The sequence below is a fragment of the Squalius cephalus genome (genome assembly GCF_949319135.1).
Source record: "Squalius cephalus genome assembly, chromosome: 4".
Taxonomy (NCBI): domain Eukaryota; kingdom Metazoa; phylum Chordata; class Actinopteri; order Cypriniformes; family Leuciscidae; genus Squalius; species Squalius cephalus.
The window spans coordinates 44,640,772-44,656,690 of record NC_137125.1 but is presented as its reverse complement, the minus strand read 5'-3'; the positions used below and the strand labels follow the sequence as shown (position 1 = coordinate 44,656,690).

At 38.2% G+C, this 15,919-nt stretch overlaps 1 protein-coding gene across 1 annotated transcript in view; it reads left to right on the top strand.

Moving 5' to 3' along the window:
- Positions 1–15,919, top strand: part of pdzrn4 (PDZ domain containing ring finger 4) — a 30,964-nt gene that overhangs the window by 12,561 nt on the left and 2,484 nt on the right. Inside the window, exons 2-7 of the mRNA XM_079869048.1 lie at positions 5,378–5,625; positions 6,536–6,638; positions 8,951–9,049; positions 14,289–14,351; positions 15,327–15,428; positions 15,799–15,891. Of these exons, the coding sequence (XP_079725174.1) occupies positions 5,378–5,625; positions 6,536–6,638; positions 8,951–9,049; positions 14,289–14,351; positions 15,327–15,428; positions 15,799–15,891 (708 nt within the window). The remainder of the gene's footprint in view (positions 1–5,377; positions 5,626–6,535; positions 6,639–8,950; positions 9,050–14,288; positions 14,352–15,326; positions 15,429–15,798; positions 15,892–15,919) is intronic.

Genomic DNA, 15,919 nt, shown 5'->3' with positions numbered 1-15,919 from the left:
CTGAACCTTAGGTCACTCTTACTTGTATTGTTGTATTGCATAGCCTTGTGTTATTTTCGTGGTGGTTATGATTAATGTTGGCTTGTTCCACAGCATTTTCGCCCTGACATTTATTGGTGAACCTTGAAGTGAACTCGACTGCACAGCAAAACCAATAGCTAAATTCAGGCCTTGGTCCAGTTTTTTTTTGCTTCAATAAGGATCAGTGATTTTGAAGGCTGGTATTTAAAGCTAAAGTGTGCCTTTTTTTCAGTGTGAAAATGCTTTCTCCCATCAAAACATTTTCTGAATTTGGAACCACATACCTTCGTACTACTCATACTATTTCTGCCATAGAAAGATGGTAAAAAGAGTAGCATGATAGTATGTGGTTCTGAATCCAGCAATTGCTTAATTTTTTTGAACATCCTGACCAGCTCAATAAAACATCGGCTCCACCAATGGCATGAGTTTGGGGCGGGACTATCTGTTTTTCTGACCAATGGCAGATGGGGGGAGTTTTTGGGAAACCAATTTCAAGTGCCAAAGAAACCCTAATTAAATATATAAGTGACCATGGAAGAGCAACAAGCCCGGACATGTTGCGGCACTTAGGTTTAAGGCCTGGAAATTGTGCAGGCAACATGTGGACAAAGAGACACAACCCTGTGTCTATAAATTTAATTTATTCACACTCCTGTTGACAAGCAATGGAAAAACAATTCCCTACATCTAGATTCAGTACACATGATGTAGTCCATGACAGCATGCAGTATGATCATGCTTATGGAGAGTGCTTGCATCAGGTTATTGTATTGATGTACTGAGGCTAAATAAGCATTTTGTTGACACAGTTTGTCATAACCCATGTCATCCACGGCTGGGTTCTGCTGAAGGACTCATTAGTTACACATACACACAGCTCTCTGTGATATATGTGCCTGTTATTTCAAATGCATTATTTATTTTTGTACCTGAAAATAGAGAAGAATGAGATGCATTTGTTTAGCTTGGAGGATCAACCCAAGGTTGTTGCTAATGGAGAATTTAATTATGTTGCAAAAGGTAGACATTTCCCTGCAGGGTGAACTCTGTCATCGTTGTGTTGTGTAGTCAAACTCCCACTGCCTGATTCCCACAGAACAAGTCAGTGGCATATTGCTGCTGAAAACCTCTTTGAGGAGTAATTCTTTGTCCCTAAAGAGGAATTTTAATTTAACACAAAAGCACATGCATAAGCAATGGCAGCAGAGAAGGTTGAATCTCTATGGTGATACTGTGTAATCACAGATACTGATGTGGGAATACTGTGCATATGTGATGTATGTTGAAAAATGACAAAGTGGGGGAGGGGCTGTGCTTGCAGGTGCTTACGGCGTTCTAGAAGTTGCATCTTATTTATATAGTATAATTAGGTTAAGAATAATTAACGGTTAAGTTTGTAGTGGTGTTAGGTTGTAATAGCATCACCAAAGGAATTGCAAATATAGTTGTTTTCAAACTGGTTTCCCTAAAAGCTTCATTCATTTTTATTTTATTTTATCAACACTTAAAGGTTGTATCAGCGATTTCAGGCCCAAACATAAATGATCACATTCATCTAATCTTTCCTAATGATCCGCTAGCTGCCCGCCCCATAAGCATGCTGTCAAAAAACCGCGTCTCTCTAGGCAGCCTAGGCTCACCAACACTCAAAACCAAAATAAATAGTGTTCCAACCAATCACCGACAGGGGCGGGTGTTGTGAGGTTTTCATGTGCAGCCGTCATAGGCAGCCGTGCACGAGCGCAAAACCTCACAACACCCGCCCCTGTCGGTGATTGGTTGGAACACTATTTATTTTGGTTTTGAGTGTTGGTGAGCACAGTTGTTTTTGTGTGCAGATCTCAGAGCATAGGCTGCCTAGAGAGAGACGGGGTTTTTTGACAGCATGCTTATGGGGCGGGCAGCTAGCGGATCGTTAGGAAAGATTAGATGAATGTGATCATTTATGTTTGGGCCTGAAATCGCTGATACAACCTTTAAAATGTGGGTAAGTTTCATAAAAAAAAACAAAAAAAAAAACAGAAGATGCGTAATAGCGCCCCTACCATATGACTGTGAAAACATGGATTGACGGAATATTTCGCCAAGCATGACAAAAAATAAAAATAAAAAATTCCATCAATGGCAGGGAAAGAGTTAAGGTTTGTCAAATTAATCATTTTCACACCAAGTTCATAATGGTGAATAATGTGGGTATGTGGCGTAGCTGTAGTGATTTTAATTAATTACCCCGAGTTATTATCATGACTGATATGCTCAATTTGTTGTTTGTTTACAGTCTATTTAGTATGCTTGGATTATACTTGTAATGAGACAAAACTCCCTTTTTGCTGCCACACATCAACAGTAATTTGCACCAAATTTCACTTATCCAGAAAGTCTTTGCACTTTTTTTTTCTCTCTTTTTCTCTACTGATCTCTCACTCAGTCATGCGTTTCGTCAGGGTACTAATTGCCTCTCATTAATTTCTTGCCACATTGATTAATCAGTGCAGAGACGACATGGAAAATAGCATATGCAAATGGTTAATAGTCTCTTTTTGAATATCTGAATAGTTAACGATAGAGTTAGTTATCAGTCTCTGGGTAAATCTAAGGAAGAAAATGAATTAGAATAATAACAGACTGTGACAGAGTGGTTTCTTTTTCACAGTTAAAGCGAGATGATGGTTGTCAACGGGCGTTTTATAGACTCCTGCAGCTGTGTAGAGAAAGAGAGAGTCTGAGCTCTAAAGCAATATGCTAAATTCGGATATTTGATAGAAATGATAAGTTCTAATAATGAGAAAGTCTTCTTTTTCAATTAGACTTCTCTGTGGCATTGTCATTGAGCACCTGCAGTGAATAGATGGGTGACTGGGTGTTTCGCCATGTGCTCAATACGAAGATAAGATGCTTTTGGGGTTGTGAATGGGAGCGTGTGTCAGATATTATGTTTTTGCTCACACATAATACCCTGAAGAATCTTTTCTGATTACTTGACACTTCCCAGGTGGGATTTCACTATATTATGCTCTCATTCTTTTATTCCTTTTGGATTCACGGTGTTAAGAAACTCATAGTGTGACTCCCTTACAAATGTGCCATATAAAAGACTGTAGTCTAGCATTTTTCATTGGGCTTTTATTGTTATTTAGATCCTTTGTTACCACAGTCAGTTTGCCAAACAACAGTTGGCACATTTTGGGTTGACGTAATGCTGTTTGTGTGTGCATGTGCCTGTAGCTGTTGCGTTTTCCACTGTTTGGTTGTATGGCCAAGAGGTTCTCATCCAATTCTTATCTCACATGCCACATGTGTTAAACACACACATACACATGCGCGCATACACACACACACATGCAGTCTTATCACTTCTTTGTGCTTATCTCACCTGTGCAAAATCGTTCAGTTGGGAGAAAATAAACAAGCCTCTAGATATGTGTCACCTGACGAGAACTGACCCAAATATGACAGCTCTGACAATAAACACACACATTTTACCCTCCACCACTGATGTTAGCTGTGATTCTGTCCTCCACTTCAGCATTCAGATGTACTACATGGTCCTCTTGAGGCAGAGCTGGTATTATAAGTCTGAAATCAATATGACAGGTCTGAGGTGACTGCGGTACATTCCAGCTCCAGACCTTGTTATCAAACCCAGTTGGCACCTGACCTTTTCAGAGTCATGTATTGAGGAGGAATGTGGAGGTGGGTTGGTGAAGCTTTGTTGGTGTGCGACTGCCACGTTTCATTGACGTTAATGACCTTTAAATTAATATCGCTGTGGATCAACGTTCACCAACATGAACTTCAGAGTTTCTTCACCTGCTGATCTTTTAGACAAGATATAGAAATCAATTGGCTGTTTCTACTCTGGTGGCTATTCATTGACTATGCCTGATTTTATACCACTTTCTTTGGAAGTAGCAGCTGTTATCTTAATAAAAGAAGTAGCCAGCCTTGAAAACCAGCATAGGCATGCTTATTTTAGGTTTAATTTATGTTTGAAGTCCAGTAATTTGAGTGACTTCGTTATGTATCTTAAGAGTGATATCTCAGTGGTATTGGTATCTCATTTGGTGTATTATTTTATTGGTGTAATGTTTTGGTTTCCTTTATTTCTTCACCAGACCTTTTGGTTGTGCCTAAATACATTTAACTTTAACCAGACACAAGTATCATTCTCAGAGTTGAGGATCACATCTGTTGAGTTTGCACTGTTGGACTGTTCCCTAGTTACCACCGGATTAATTGGCCCATCTGGTGAGATCCAACTTGCTCTTCAGTCTTCCCATAAGGAACAGTGCAGGATGCAAGTGTGACTTGATGAATGTCTGAGAGCAAAGGTTCCTGTCATGTTGTGTCGAATGTTGAGGTCGTTCAACAGCAGTTTTACCTGACAGCCTGAGGTGCCAAATGCTATGCGCTCCCCTAAAACAAAAGAAGAGATGAAAAAGGTCTAAAAGCCACTCTTTGTTGGTGGCAGCAACGAGCAATGAGAATTGAGGATAAGGAATCTTAAGGAAGCTCTGTATAATTAGACTAGTTTCTTGTTCTGCCTCACAGGAACTACATGGCTTAAGGAAAACTGCTCAGTCTAAAATAAATCATGTGCACTTGCACTCTCACTGTGGACAATGTGACCTATTTTTTTTTATTAGCTGATGAGCCCCAAATATGTAGACCTGTAAGTTCAAATCTTATTGCATTGCATTGCAAAATACTAAGGCTATTTGGGGACCAAATAAAGGTTTGATATCCCTGTCTGTTCACTAGTTTAAATACATTTGATATATCTTTCATCTGGTTTATCTCTTCTCTTTCTGGTCTCGTTCTGACACACTTTGACTGATTTCTAACTTTTCATTGATTTTTGTTGGGTTTGTGGACCAGTAAAGTAAGTTCACACATGGAAGACTAATCACAAAAATATTTTTCAGCAGCGGCATGTAGGGTATTGACGTGTCATTTATATCGCAGACCTACAGCATAAAGGTAAAGGGGTTTGTGTGTTCCCTTGGGTATGATTCTGTCTTAAATAAATGGTTGAAAGTCTGAGTATTTTGAGCTTATAACAAGCTCATTTAATTGGTCTGGCAGTGAACCTGCTCATGCGGGTGAGTGAATTCTGATGGGGCGGCTTTGACAGGTGTCAGGTGCAACATATCAGATGTCACTGTGATTACGTTTGGTCATTTATGAAATCCATATATCAGAGCTACATTCTCAAGCTCATTTAAGAATCTGGAAATCTCTTGAAAAAAACCCCCAATAATTTATGAATATAAAACTAATATAATAATTTTTTAAAAATGGTTTGGAATAGTGAATAAATCTATTGCGATTTGTGGTTTTCTCTTCTCTTTAGGTGAATGGACGTGAATTTTCCAAGTCTGGACATGAGGGAACGGTGGAGGCCATGCGAAAGGAACCCATTGTGGTGCAGGTGCTGAGGCGGGGACCCTCCGGCCGGAACCAGAACAGCCTACAGGAGGTGTGTGTGGTGGACGTGTGTACTCAGACGGACATCACCTTTGAGCACATCATGGCTCTGGCTAAGATGAGACCCACTACCCCACCTGTGCCAGACATCTGCCCATTCCTGCTGTCGGACAGGTACAGTATGCTGCCAACACAGTTAATTACATTTAGATTCAGACTCTTCCTGTAAAGTTAATTGTACTATTTATAGTATGTCATTACTACAAGAAATTATATTATGATTTTATACATGATTTATTTATTTATTTACTTCAGAGTTATTTTTTATTTTTTAAAAATGCTACCCCAACGAGTGATGCTTTCTTAACCATATGACCACGCATACTAACATCAGCACATGTTATTATCAAATATTTCTTCATCACCAGGCAACAGCCATAACCCCCCCCCCCCTCACACCCCCCCCCCCCCCCACACACACACACACACACACAAAATATCCCCCACTGCTGTCATAAAAGTCGTGCCAGGGCCTATGTGTAATTATTGTAGTGGCTTCCCTTATCCATTTTCTGTAATGAGTAGTATACAGGGTGATTAAAACCTAATGGAGTGCTAAAATATCAAACGTGCTGGCACAGAGGTTTCTCTTGATGTTTAATGCCCTTTTACGGCTTTTCAACTGCTTGAGTTTGTCCAATAAGACTTGTGTCTGGGGATGATAGGCCACATCTGATTATTTGGCTCCTTATGTGCATGTGCTTTGCTTTGGGTTTATTTATGCTGCTAATCTGTTTGTCTGGCTTCAACTCAGCAAAATCAAAGATTCATCTCATTTGTCTGTGTATGTGCTTTGCACAGATTGCTTAGGATCTTGGAACAGTGCATTTGCAATTGTACCCCAGCATGATGTGTTAACAGATTAATGAGTATTGTTTGTAATTACATGCTTCCCCTGACTACAAACAAATTCTGTTATCTTCTTAGAAGTGTAACGGGTCGGTCTGTAGTTCTGCAAATAAAATTGCAGAAATAAATCTTAGCCTAGTATAAAGTTCATTTCTCTTGTTCTGTCTTTCTCTAGTTGTCATTCCATTCAGACTATGGAGCATGAATATTATGATTGTCCAGAATATGTGGCCAGCACTCAGGCAGAGGTGGACAGGGCAGTTGAATTCGAGTGTGAGGTAAGTGAAAGAAAAATGTTTTTTTATATATATATATATATATATATATGTAGTGATATACACCTGGTGTTAACATTCATCTCGGGTGACCCGATGACAAATGGTCAATGATGGCATGAATAAATACATCACTACATTATACATGAATGCATGTTGATACAATGCACACACACAAAAAAAATAGTTTTACATTTTGACAAATATTCATATTCAATATTGCATGCTTCACATAATTTACAATTATTCATTTTATCCAAAAATGAGGTACTATTATTTTATCAGTAACACTTTACATTTGTCTCATTTGTTAATATCAGTTAATCCATTATAAACTAACAATGAGCAAGATATTCTTAGAGCATTTGTTAATCTTTTTTAATGTTAGTTAATAAAAAATAAAAACACTGAATTAAGTAATGTTGACAGATACAACTTTTGATCTAAAATGTATTAGTAAATGTTGAGATTAACAATAATTAATATTAACAAACGCTGTATATGTATTGTTCAAGTTAGTTCATGTTAACTAATGTAGTTAATTATCTAATGTTAACAAATGAAGCTATAGTAGTGTTACCTTTTTATCAATTATAGAATATGAATTAAAAGAGTTATATGATCAAATGATGTATTGGGTTCATTTAATTGTGAAACTTTAAAAATAAGAGTTTCAAAAAGGCAGATTCCTTCACTATTAATGAGTTAAAGTAGCATGTTACAGCCGGAGAGCTTTCAAACGATGCCATTTTTCCTTTGGCTAATAAACAGGGGCATTACACTCCACTGAGGTGTAATTAGTTTTATTTTAGTGACATTAATGTTCTTTCCTACAGGGTCGCTTGCTCATTTTGGAAAACAAATGCATGTGTGTTAATGAATCATTAATATTATTATGAGTGTTTGAAGGTACAAAAACAGCTTGTCACCAGATGTTTCTTCAAAAGAGTGAGATTTTGGGATGTATCTATGATAAATATCCTACATCTGTAGGCGAATTTGTGACAATTTCCTTCTTGGAAAATCAAAATTGCACAGTGCTGAAGTTGCCATGTGAAGTATGCATAAGCAGTGATAAATGTCTGGATGAACCCCTTCCATGCAAGATAACTTCTCTCAATCACAAGCAAATTTTTCATATCAGGGCAAGAGGAAACTAACCGCTTTTGCTCCCTGAATACGGTACATATCCTAGATTACTACTATGATCTGATAAATTACCACTATGATTTTGCAGTTCCGTTGCTTGCCGCACTAGTTTAAGGGAGATTGTGTGGATTATTTTGCTCGGCACGTCGCTTGATCCTTTCTGATGAGCATGTGGTCTGAACAATAGACTTGCAGAAAATATGAAGTATCACTGAGCTTATAGAGCAGATCAATATGAAGCCGTATTAAAGCTTCTGGTGATGAATTGCATCCATTGTACGGACTGACAGTAACCCAGATTCAGCTGAAATATGAGAAAGAGTTAGCCTTTTTATATCACACCACAGACATTGCCGTGAGCATGTTGGTATCGCATTTTTAGAAATGATTTGCCAAATATGAACACTTGACAGTTCAGTGTATATGGTTGTGGAAGAAAAGGGAAAACCCTAGATGGAGTGGTAAATCTGGTTAATGTGGAGGGTGGAGTTTTTGATGTATGATGCTAGTGCTCGGTCAGGAGCGTCGACCGATAAATGAGCCGTTTTGCTTGACTGAACTGAGACCGGTGTCAGTGGTATGTTGAGCTGTGGCTAACAGCTCTCCTCTGACAGGTGAATGTCTCTCGAATACAGCGCTGTCACTTGCACCAGGCTTCAGTCTTGACATATAACCCCCTCGGCCTGCTTGATTATATCATATTTCACGGTGGCCTTTTGTAGGACACATTTGTAGCCAAAGGAACTGGTCATTGTTTCATTTTAATGTGAAGCCAAACATTTAAGATGACTTTACTACTCTAAAACAATGCTATTTGTGCTGGAGTTTAGAAGCTATAGGTGGCTTTTATCTTTTAAGTAATAAACTGAACTGAAGAGAAATGTACTGAGCTGAGCTATTTTCTAGTTGCTTTCATAAGAAAATATCTGCCTGGAAAATCAGCATAAAGTTAATAGTCTGAGCTTTGTACATTGTGAGGACCAAATGTCCCCACAAGGATAGTGGTTGATTTCAAATCTAATTAAAAAATGTAAAAATGCAAAAAGGTTTCTGTGATGGGTAGGTTTAGGGGATAGAAAATACAGTTTGTACTGTATAAAAATGTCTTTGAGAGTCTCTACAAAGATAACGAAACTTAACGTGTATGTTTTGTGTGTTTGTTACAGGAGGTTGAGCTCTGTCGAATGAACAGCCAGGAAAAACTGGGCCTGACTCTCTGTTATCGTACTGATGATGAAGAAGATACAGCCATTTTCGTTGGTCAGGTGGGTACTTTTTTATTAGGGCCCAAGCCCTGAAAGGGCGAAGGCCCTATTGTTTTCGTAAGGATTATTATTTTTTATTTTTTTTTTATTTTATTTTTTTTTTATTTTTTTTTTTTTCTTCATTATTTTTTTTTTTTGCCTTTTTGCCACTTTTGGGGCCCTTAACATGCTCAAAAACTCTTGAAACTTTGCACAAAGGTCAGAACCCGCGGCCATCAGGGCCGGACTGAAGCTGGTACCCGGGCGTGGCAGGGGGGCTCGACAGCGCCCCCTGGAATGGGGTCCGAAATCTTGGTCCATATATCAAACATGCTTGCATGTAATAATATGAAACTCAGTACACATATAGATCTCATCGGGCCGCACAACTTTCGTGCTCTAAGTTTTACAAAAGCCCAACAGGAAGTCGGTTATTATACGTTGTTTGGAAAACGCATACAATGGAATGTGAAATACTCCTCCTAGGGAATTCATCCGATCGCCGCCAAACTCAGTGTGAATGAAGGCAAGACATTGAGGATGAATTCTTGCGAACAGATTTTTGATATCTCGAACGGTTTGGCCGTGGCGAGGAAACGAATTTATGGCGAATAATTCAAACAGGAAGTGTGTTATAACTTCTGCATTCATTAACTGATCTTGATGAAACTTCAGCAGTGTGTTAGTTGTAAGAGGCCGATCACATGGATGTGACATTTGTGAGTCAAAGTTATAGCGCCACCAACTGGCAACAGGAAGTGTGTCACTTTCAAAATGCTTTGAAATCACCCTCTTATTTTTACCCGATTTGCTTCAAACTTTATGTGTATAATGTAGACACACGGCAGATGTAGACCTGTGAAAGGATTATTGATATCTTAGATACTGTTGCCGTGGCAACGCATCAAACTTTAATATTCTTTTCGGATGCTTTTGAGACTCTTCACATGCTTGAAAATGCATGAAACTCGACAGACACATCACATTTATTATCCAGTAGACATGTGCAAAGTTTCAGAAACGGGCGTGGTGAAATGGCTCAGTAGCGCCACCTTTAGTCAAAAGTGGGGGGGTTAGTTTTATCAACAGCAACAAAACTTGGTATGTGTATTGTTCTCATCAAGACGGACAACTTTCTAATTTACAGTAACTAGCTCGGACCAAGAGGAAGAGAGATATTTTGGTTTGAATGTGGATTTTCTGGAGAATTTTCTCTCCCTCTCTCTGTGTCTCTGTGTGTGTGAGGGGAGGGGGGGATTTGACTATTGCTTTTATATTGTTAATCAAGGTTTCAGGGGCTTTTGGGGTTCTTAACGTGCTCAAAAACTCTTGAAACTTTGCACACAAGTCAGAACCCCCTGGCATCAGGGCCGGGCTGAAGCTGGTACCCGGGCGTGGCAGGGGGGCTCAACAGCGCCCCCTTGAACTGGGTCTGAAAACTTGGTCCATAGATCAAACACGCTTGCATGAATTAATATGAAACTCGGTACACATATAGATCTCATCGGGCCGAACAACTTTTCCCCGGTCAAGTTATACGCCAGCCCAACAGGAAGTCAGCTATTATGGGTTGTTTGGAAAACGCTTGCTGTGGAATGCGAAGTACTCCTCCTAGAGATTTCATCCAATCCCCACCAAACTCGGTGTGCTTGAAGTCAAGTCATTGAGGATGCTAAATTGCGGAAGGATTTTTGATATCTCGAACGGTTTGGCCGTGGCGAGGAAACGAATTTATGGCGAGAAAAGAGAAACACGAAGCGGTATAACTTCTGCATACATTAACTGATCATGATGAAACTTCAGCAGTGTGTTCGTGGTAAGAGGCCGATCAGATGGATGTAACTATTGTGAGTCAAAGTTATAGCACCAACAACTGGCAGCAGGAAGTGTGTCACTTTCAAAATGCCTTTGACAAAAGTGGGGGGGGGTTAGTTGTATATACAGTAACAAAAATCAGTACGTACATTGGTCTCATCGAGCCGGACAACTTTCTAATTTAAAGTAATTTGCTCCAACCAACAGGAAGTCAGATATTTAGGTCTGAATGTGGATTTTTTTGCAAAATCAGCCTCTGAATTTTTAGCCACTCCTCTTAAACTATTTATTTTATTCCCACCAAACTTTTTCAACATGATGAAAATACATTAAGTATGCTAAATTGTGAATGGATAATAAATATCTCAAACGGTTTTGCTATATTGAGGGACTAAAGTAATGTACAAAAAGGAAACTAAAAGCCTCATCTTCTAAAAATGTAATTAAAAACCATTTATTTCTATATAAAAGTATACAAATATCACAACTAAACCCATTTTATTCTTTTTTTTTTTTTCAATTTAATAATAATTTATAAGTTTAAAAATAGTAATTGTACTATTTAGTCCCATAAAAGTCAAGTCATACATAGGGCTATACTGCCCTCTTGTGTTCAAAATCAGGTAGGCCTATTGTATCTACATAAAAATATACTAGGTTTGTGATGGTGAGAATATTTTACCACTGGTTAATCTATGTGTGACACCGCTGGGGGCTTTTGAATCGCCAACTTAAAAACGAAAGTAAAATATGCTCGTCCGCACTGACATTTATATTGGTTGAGCGAGCGTTTCAAATGAATTCCTATGGAAGTAGGAATTAACTGAAAAACGTTCACTCTGTTCTGCTCGTTCCTCGCCGTGGATGCGCACCGTTATGAATGCCCGTGCAGCCATGAGCATTTTAGTTTAATTTTACAATTAGCGCCTTTCGGGGGGTGGATTGCTTGAAATTATTTTACAAAAACCCAATGTTGTGTTTTATTGCGACTGTACACACATATAAGTTAACACTTTGCAGTTTGAATGTCGTCCTGTATAATGACGGAGTATGTTTTTATGTGTCCACTCTTCAATCGCGCCCACGCCACACACACACACACACACACACACACACACGGTTTACTATCTTTGTGGGGACTCTCCATAGACATAATGGTTTTTATACTGTACAAACTGTATATTCTATCTCCTCACACTAACCCTACCCCTAAACCTACCTATCCCAGAAAACTTTCTGCATTTTTACATTTCCAAAAAAACTCATTCTGTATGATTTATAAGCTTGTTTACCCATGGGGACCTCTATTTAGGTCCCCACTGTGACACGAGTCCCCATGAGTCTGTGTGCATTCAGGTTGAAGTCCCCACCGGGAATAGAAAAACATGAACACACATACACACACACACACAAACACACACACACACACACACACACACACACACACACACACACACACACACACACACACACACACACACACACACACACACACACACACAAACACACATTCCAGCATTGCAATCTTGACATTGCAGCCTGTTCATTATAGCCTTAATAAAATATAATAATAAAATAGTTAACCTAACATATAAAAATTACACTGCTCTAAATAGTCAGTAGTACAATTCGTACATTCACAGTAAGCACCACTCCACTGTGATGTTTCAAGCACATTTTTGCGCGTGTGAAGAGGATGATTTTTTCCGTCGATATTGGAACACGAGTGAAGAACAAAGCCTATAATAAAGAATAGTTTAGCATCTAAATACATCGCAAATGCTGAAACATTTTGATTCTAATGAGAGGGTTACGTGAGCCCAACAGTGCTTACTTTCGTTTTTATTTTTACATTAAATTTAAAAGATTTGTTGTGGAATATTTTGAGTGTAACATAAAATCAGAATAAGGTAATAAGGTTTCTGTCTTTTATATATATATATATATATATATATATATATATATATATATATATATAAATATAGCTGCGAGCAGCGATGAAGGGCCAAAGCCGGTGGCACCGCCACCCCGGTTCCTTTAGGTAACTAAAGGCACCAGGGTTGCGGTGCCACCGGCTTGGGCCCGTAATCGCTGCTCGCAGCTATATTTTTATTTTTATTTTACACATTTTTTTTTTACGTTTATTGCTGGAAAAAAAAATCACACAAATTGGGGGTTTATATGTTTCCAAAATGTTTAGTGTCTGGGTTGTAAAACTGGACATAGATGGACAGTATAATAGGTAATGTTGTTGAAGTTCAACCTTTTCTGAAGGTTAATCATCTCCTTTCACAGACAAAACAAGTGTTGCAAAGGAAACACCAGTTCAATTTAACAGACAAAGATCTATACTGAAAATGAACCGAATAATGCTTTTAGAACAAATGTTATTATGTTAATTTGGTGATCTCTGTTGAAGTCACCTGTAAGATGTGGCACTAATCATCGAATTTGATGCAGGCAATAAAATTAACCGGACCAAACCCTTTTTAACATCAATTTAAATTTTGTGAAAAGTAATTAAAAGATAAAAGCTGAGTTTGATCCATTCTCATTGTTCCACATCACTGTATTCCTTCACTGAAATTAAAAGTGTTTAATATGGAAAATTTTCCTGTTTTCCAAAGTTCAAATAGCAGACGAAAGTCTACCAGGACTGAGTCAAGCATGAAGAGATCAAGTCAAGTTTGGAAAATTATTCTGCATACAGACAGTTCTTTTTTTCAGTGTTTTAATTGCTGATTTTAATTAGTAAGAAATGGCACCCCTCTTGTCTCCTGTGGAGTGTAAAATGGCACTTTTTTCTCACCACCTTGACACACCTAAAGGAAAACAAAGGCTGAAAACGGGGACTGCATTTCAACAGGGAGAATTCTACTTGTTGTACAGATATTGCCTGTTCTTACACCATTTCTCGCTCAGAGATATGTAAATGTGGAGCACCTGACATCAAACAGGAGGGAACTGCTTCTCTTTTTCGTATCATCTCCAGAAAATGTATTATAAACAACCTACAGAAATGTTCTATTAATACATGTCTCTGGAAGTAAGTTATGCTAATTAAAAATGCATTTATGCGTATAATGTACAGCAATGATGTTTTCAGCCTCGTTCTTATGTAAATTCTTACAATGCATAAAGAATATGGTTGTTTTAATCAGAAATCTTGTAAAAATGAGGGGAAAAAGAAAAATATTTCCACATCCTTTATATATTCTGTTCAGTATTCACTTCCAGTCCTTATATATTATATGGGGGCATTATGTTGCCTTCTTTTGTAAATAGTCTGAAAGGAATAGATTTTTCTCATTATAGAACAGATATGCAAATTAATCTGTTACAATAATGAATTCTTTTTGTGACAAGTCATGGTATTATTGCTGGTGTGTTGAGATGAATTATGACAATTTACATATTGATGCCATGTTTATTGTACTGTTGATAGGTTGAACTGAACAGCATAGCTGCAAGGGATGGACGCATCAGAGAAGGAGACAGAATTTTACAGGTGGGATACATTTAATCTTGTTATACACCTATACACACGCTCATTCACGCTACAACAACCATCCCATGAATCCAGATGATGTTTTTGATTATTTATTGGTAGATACAGTGGGTCCAAAAACACATTGAATTCGATTTTTCTTTACTTTAATATAATATAATATAATATAATATAATATAATATAATATAATATAATATAATATAATATAATATAATATAATATAATATAATATAATATAATATATAATGGATTTTCACTAGTGATCTGAGACTTCCCACTGTAGATATTTGTATGTGTGTGTGTGTGTGTGTGTGTGTGTGTGTGTGTGTGTGTGTGTGTGTGTGTGTGTACAAATCTTGAACAAACGAAGTCAGCCACTGGATCATCATGATAAATTTCTCTTAAATAGCAGTTTTGACTGGATCTGCTTTTGCAGAATGTAGACCAAGCTGGTGTGACATTCAGCAGAGACAGTAGGGTTAGGGGTTTGGAGAATTTATGAGCAAAAGAAGATAAAGAAAGACGAGATACAAAGGACGCAAGGCATCTGTGGATGTAACATTGAGGGAGATGAATACAATGGTTCAGTGCACGTCTGTCTCACTCTCTCCACCCCTATTATCTTCCTTTGACAGTGCCATTACTCTATAGAAGAAAAGATGAACGGCACCTGTCAGAGGCTGCTTAATTGTGTGTCTGGGCGTGTACCGCCACAACGCTTTTTATAAATGCTGTGGCTACTGCAGCCCAGTCGACAGTCTTAGTAATCGATTCAAAGTCTCTCCCCCAGTAAATGTATAATTGACTGAAGGTTGTTATCTCACGAAGGGAGCCTAGTTTTGGTGTGGATGAGGAAATGCAATTTTGCTCCACTTCTGTCACTGATGAAGTGTGCTTCTGGTGTGAAATTCCTGACACTCTGTCATTATCTTTGTGTGTATGTAATTGTCTCTCTGTGTCCATGTTTCTTCCAGATAAATGGTCATGATGTACAGAACAGGGAAGAGGCTGTTGCTCTCCTTTCAAATGAAAATTCCAGATCCATAGTGTTACTCGTCACCAGACCTGAAGGACAGGTGAGACTAGTGGACACAGTTGCTAATCTTAACCCACATTAAAACCACAGTTTTATTTGTGTGGCTTTATTTATTTATTTATTTTGAGCCAATCACCTGAGCCATAAATGCCATGTTCTCTAAAACCATGTGAAATGATATCAGTAAAATGTTGATTGGCTGATGGTTAAACCCTTCAATAGTGACTACAGTGGTATAGTTGTGATGTCAAAGGCAGAAAACAGTGAAAAATATTTTGAATGGCTGTCAAAGATGCGTTTTTGCAGCCAAATAGTGTTGCTATGGCATCTACTAGCTGACACTGAGTCGTGGTAACCAGCCAAATGGTTAGTCCAGAACTGGTTAACCCTGTTGGGTTTGTCTCTCTTAGATGGATGGAAGCTGGCTCGATGAGGACCATCATGATTTTCTAGAGGAGCTGAAGATGGAGATTTTAGAAGAGCAGAAAAAGGAAGCAAAGTGGGTAAGTATGACCATACTTGCCAAAAGTT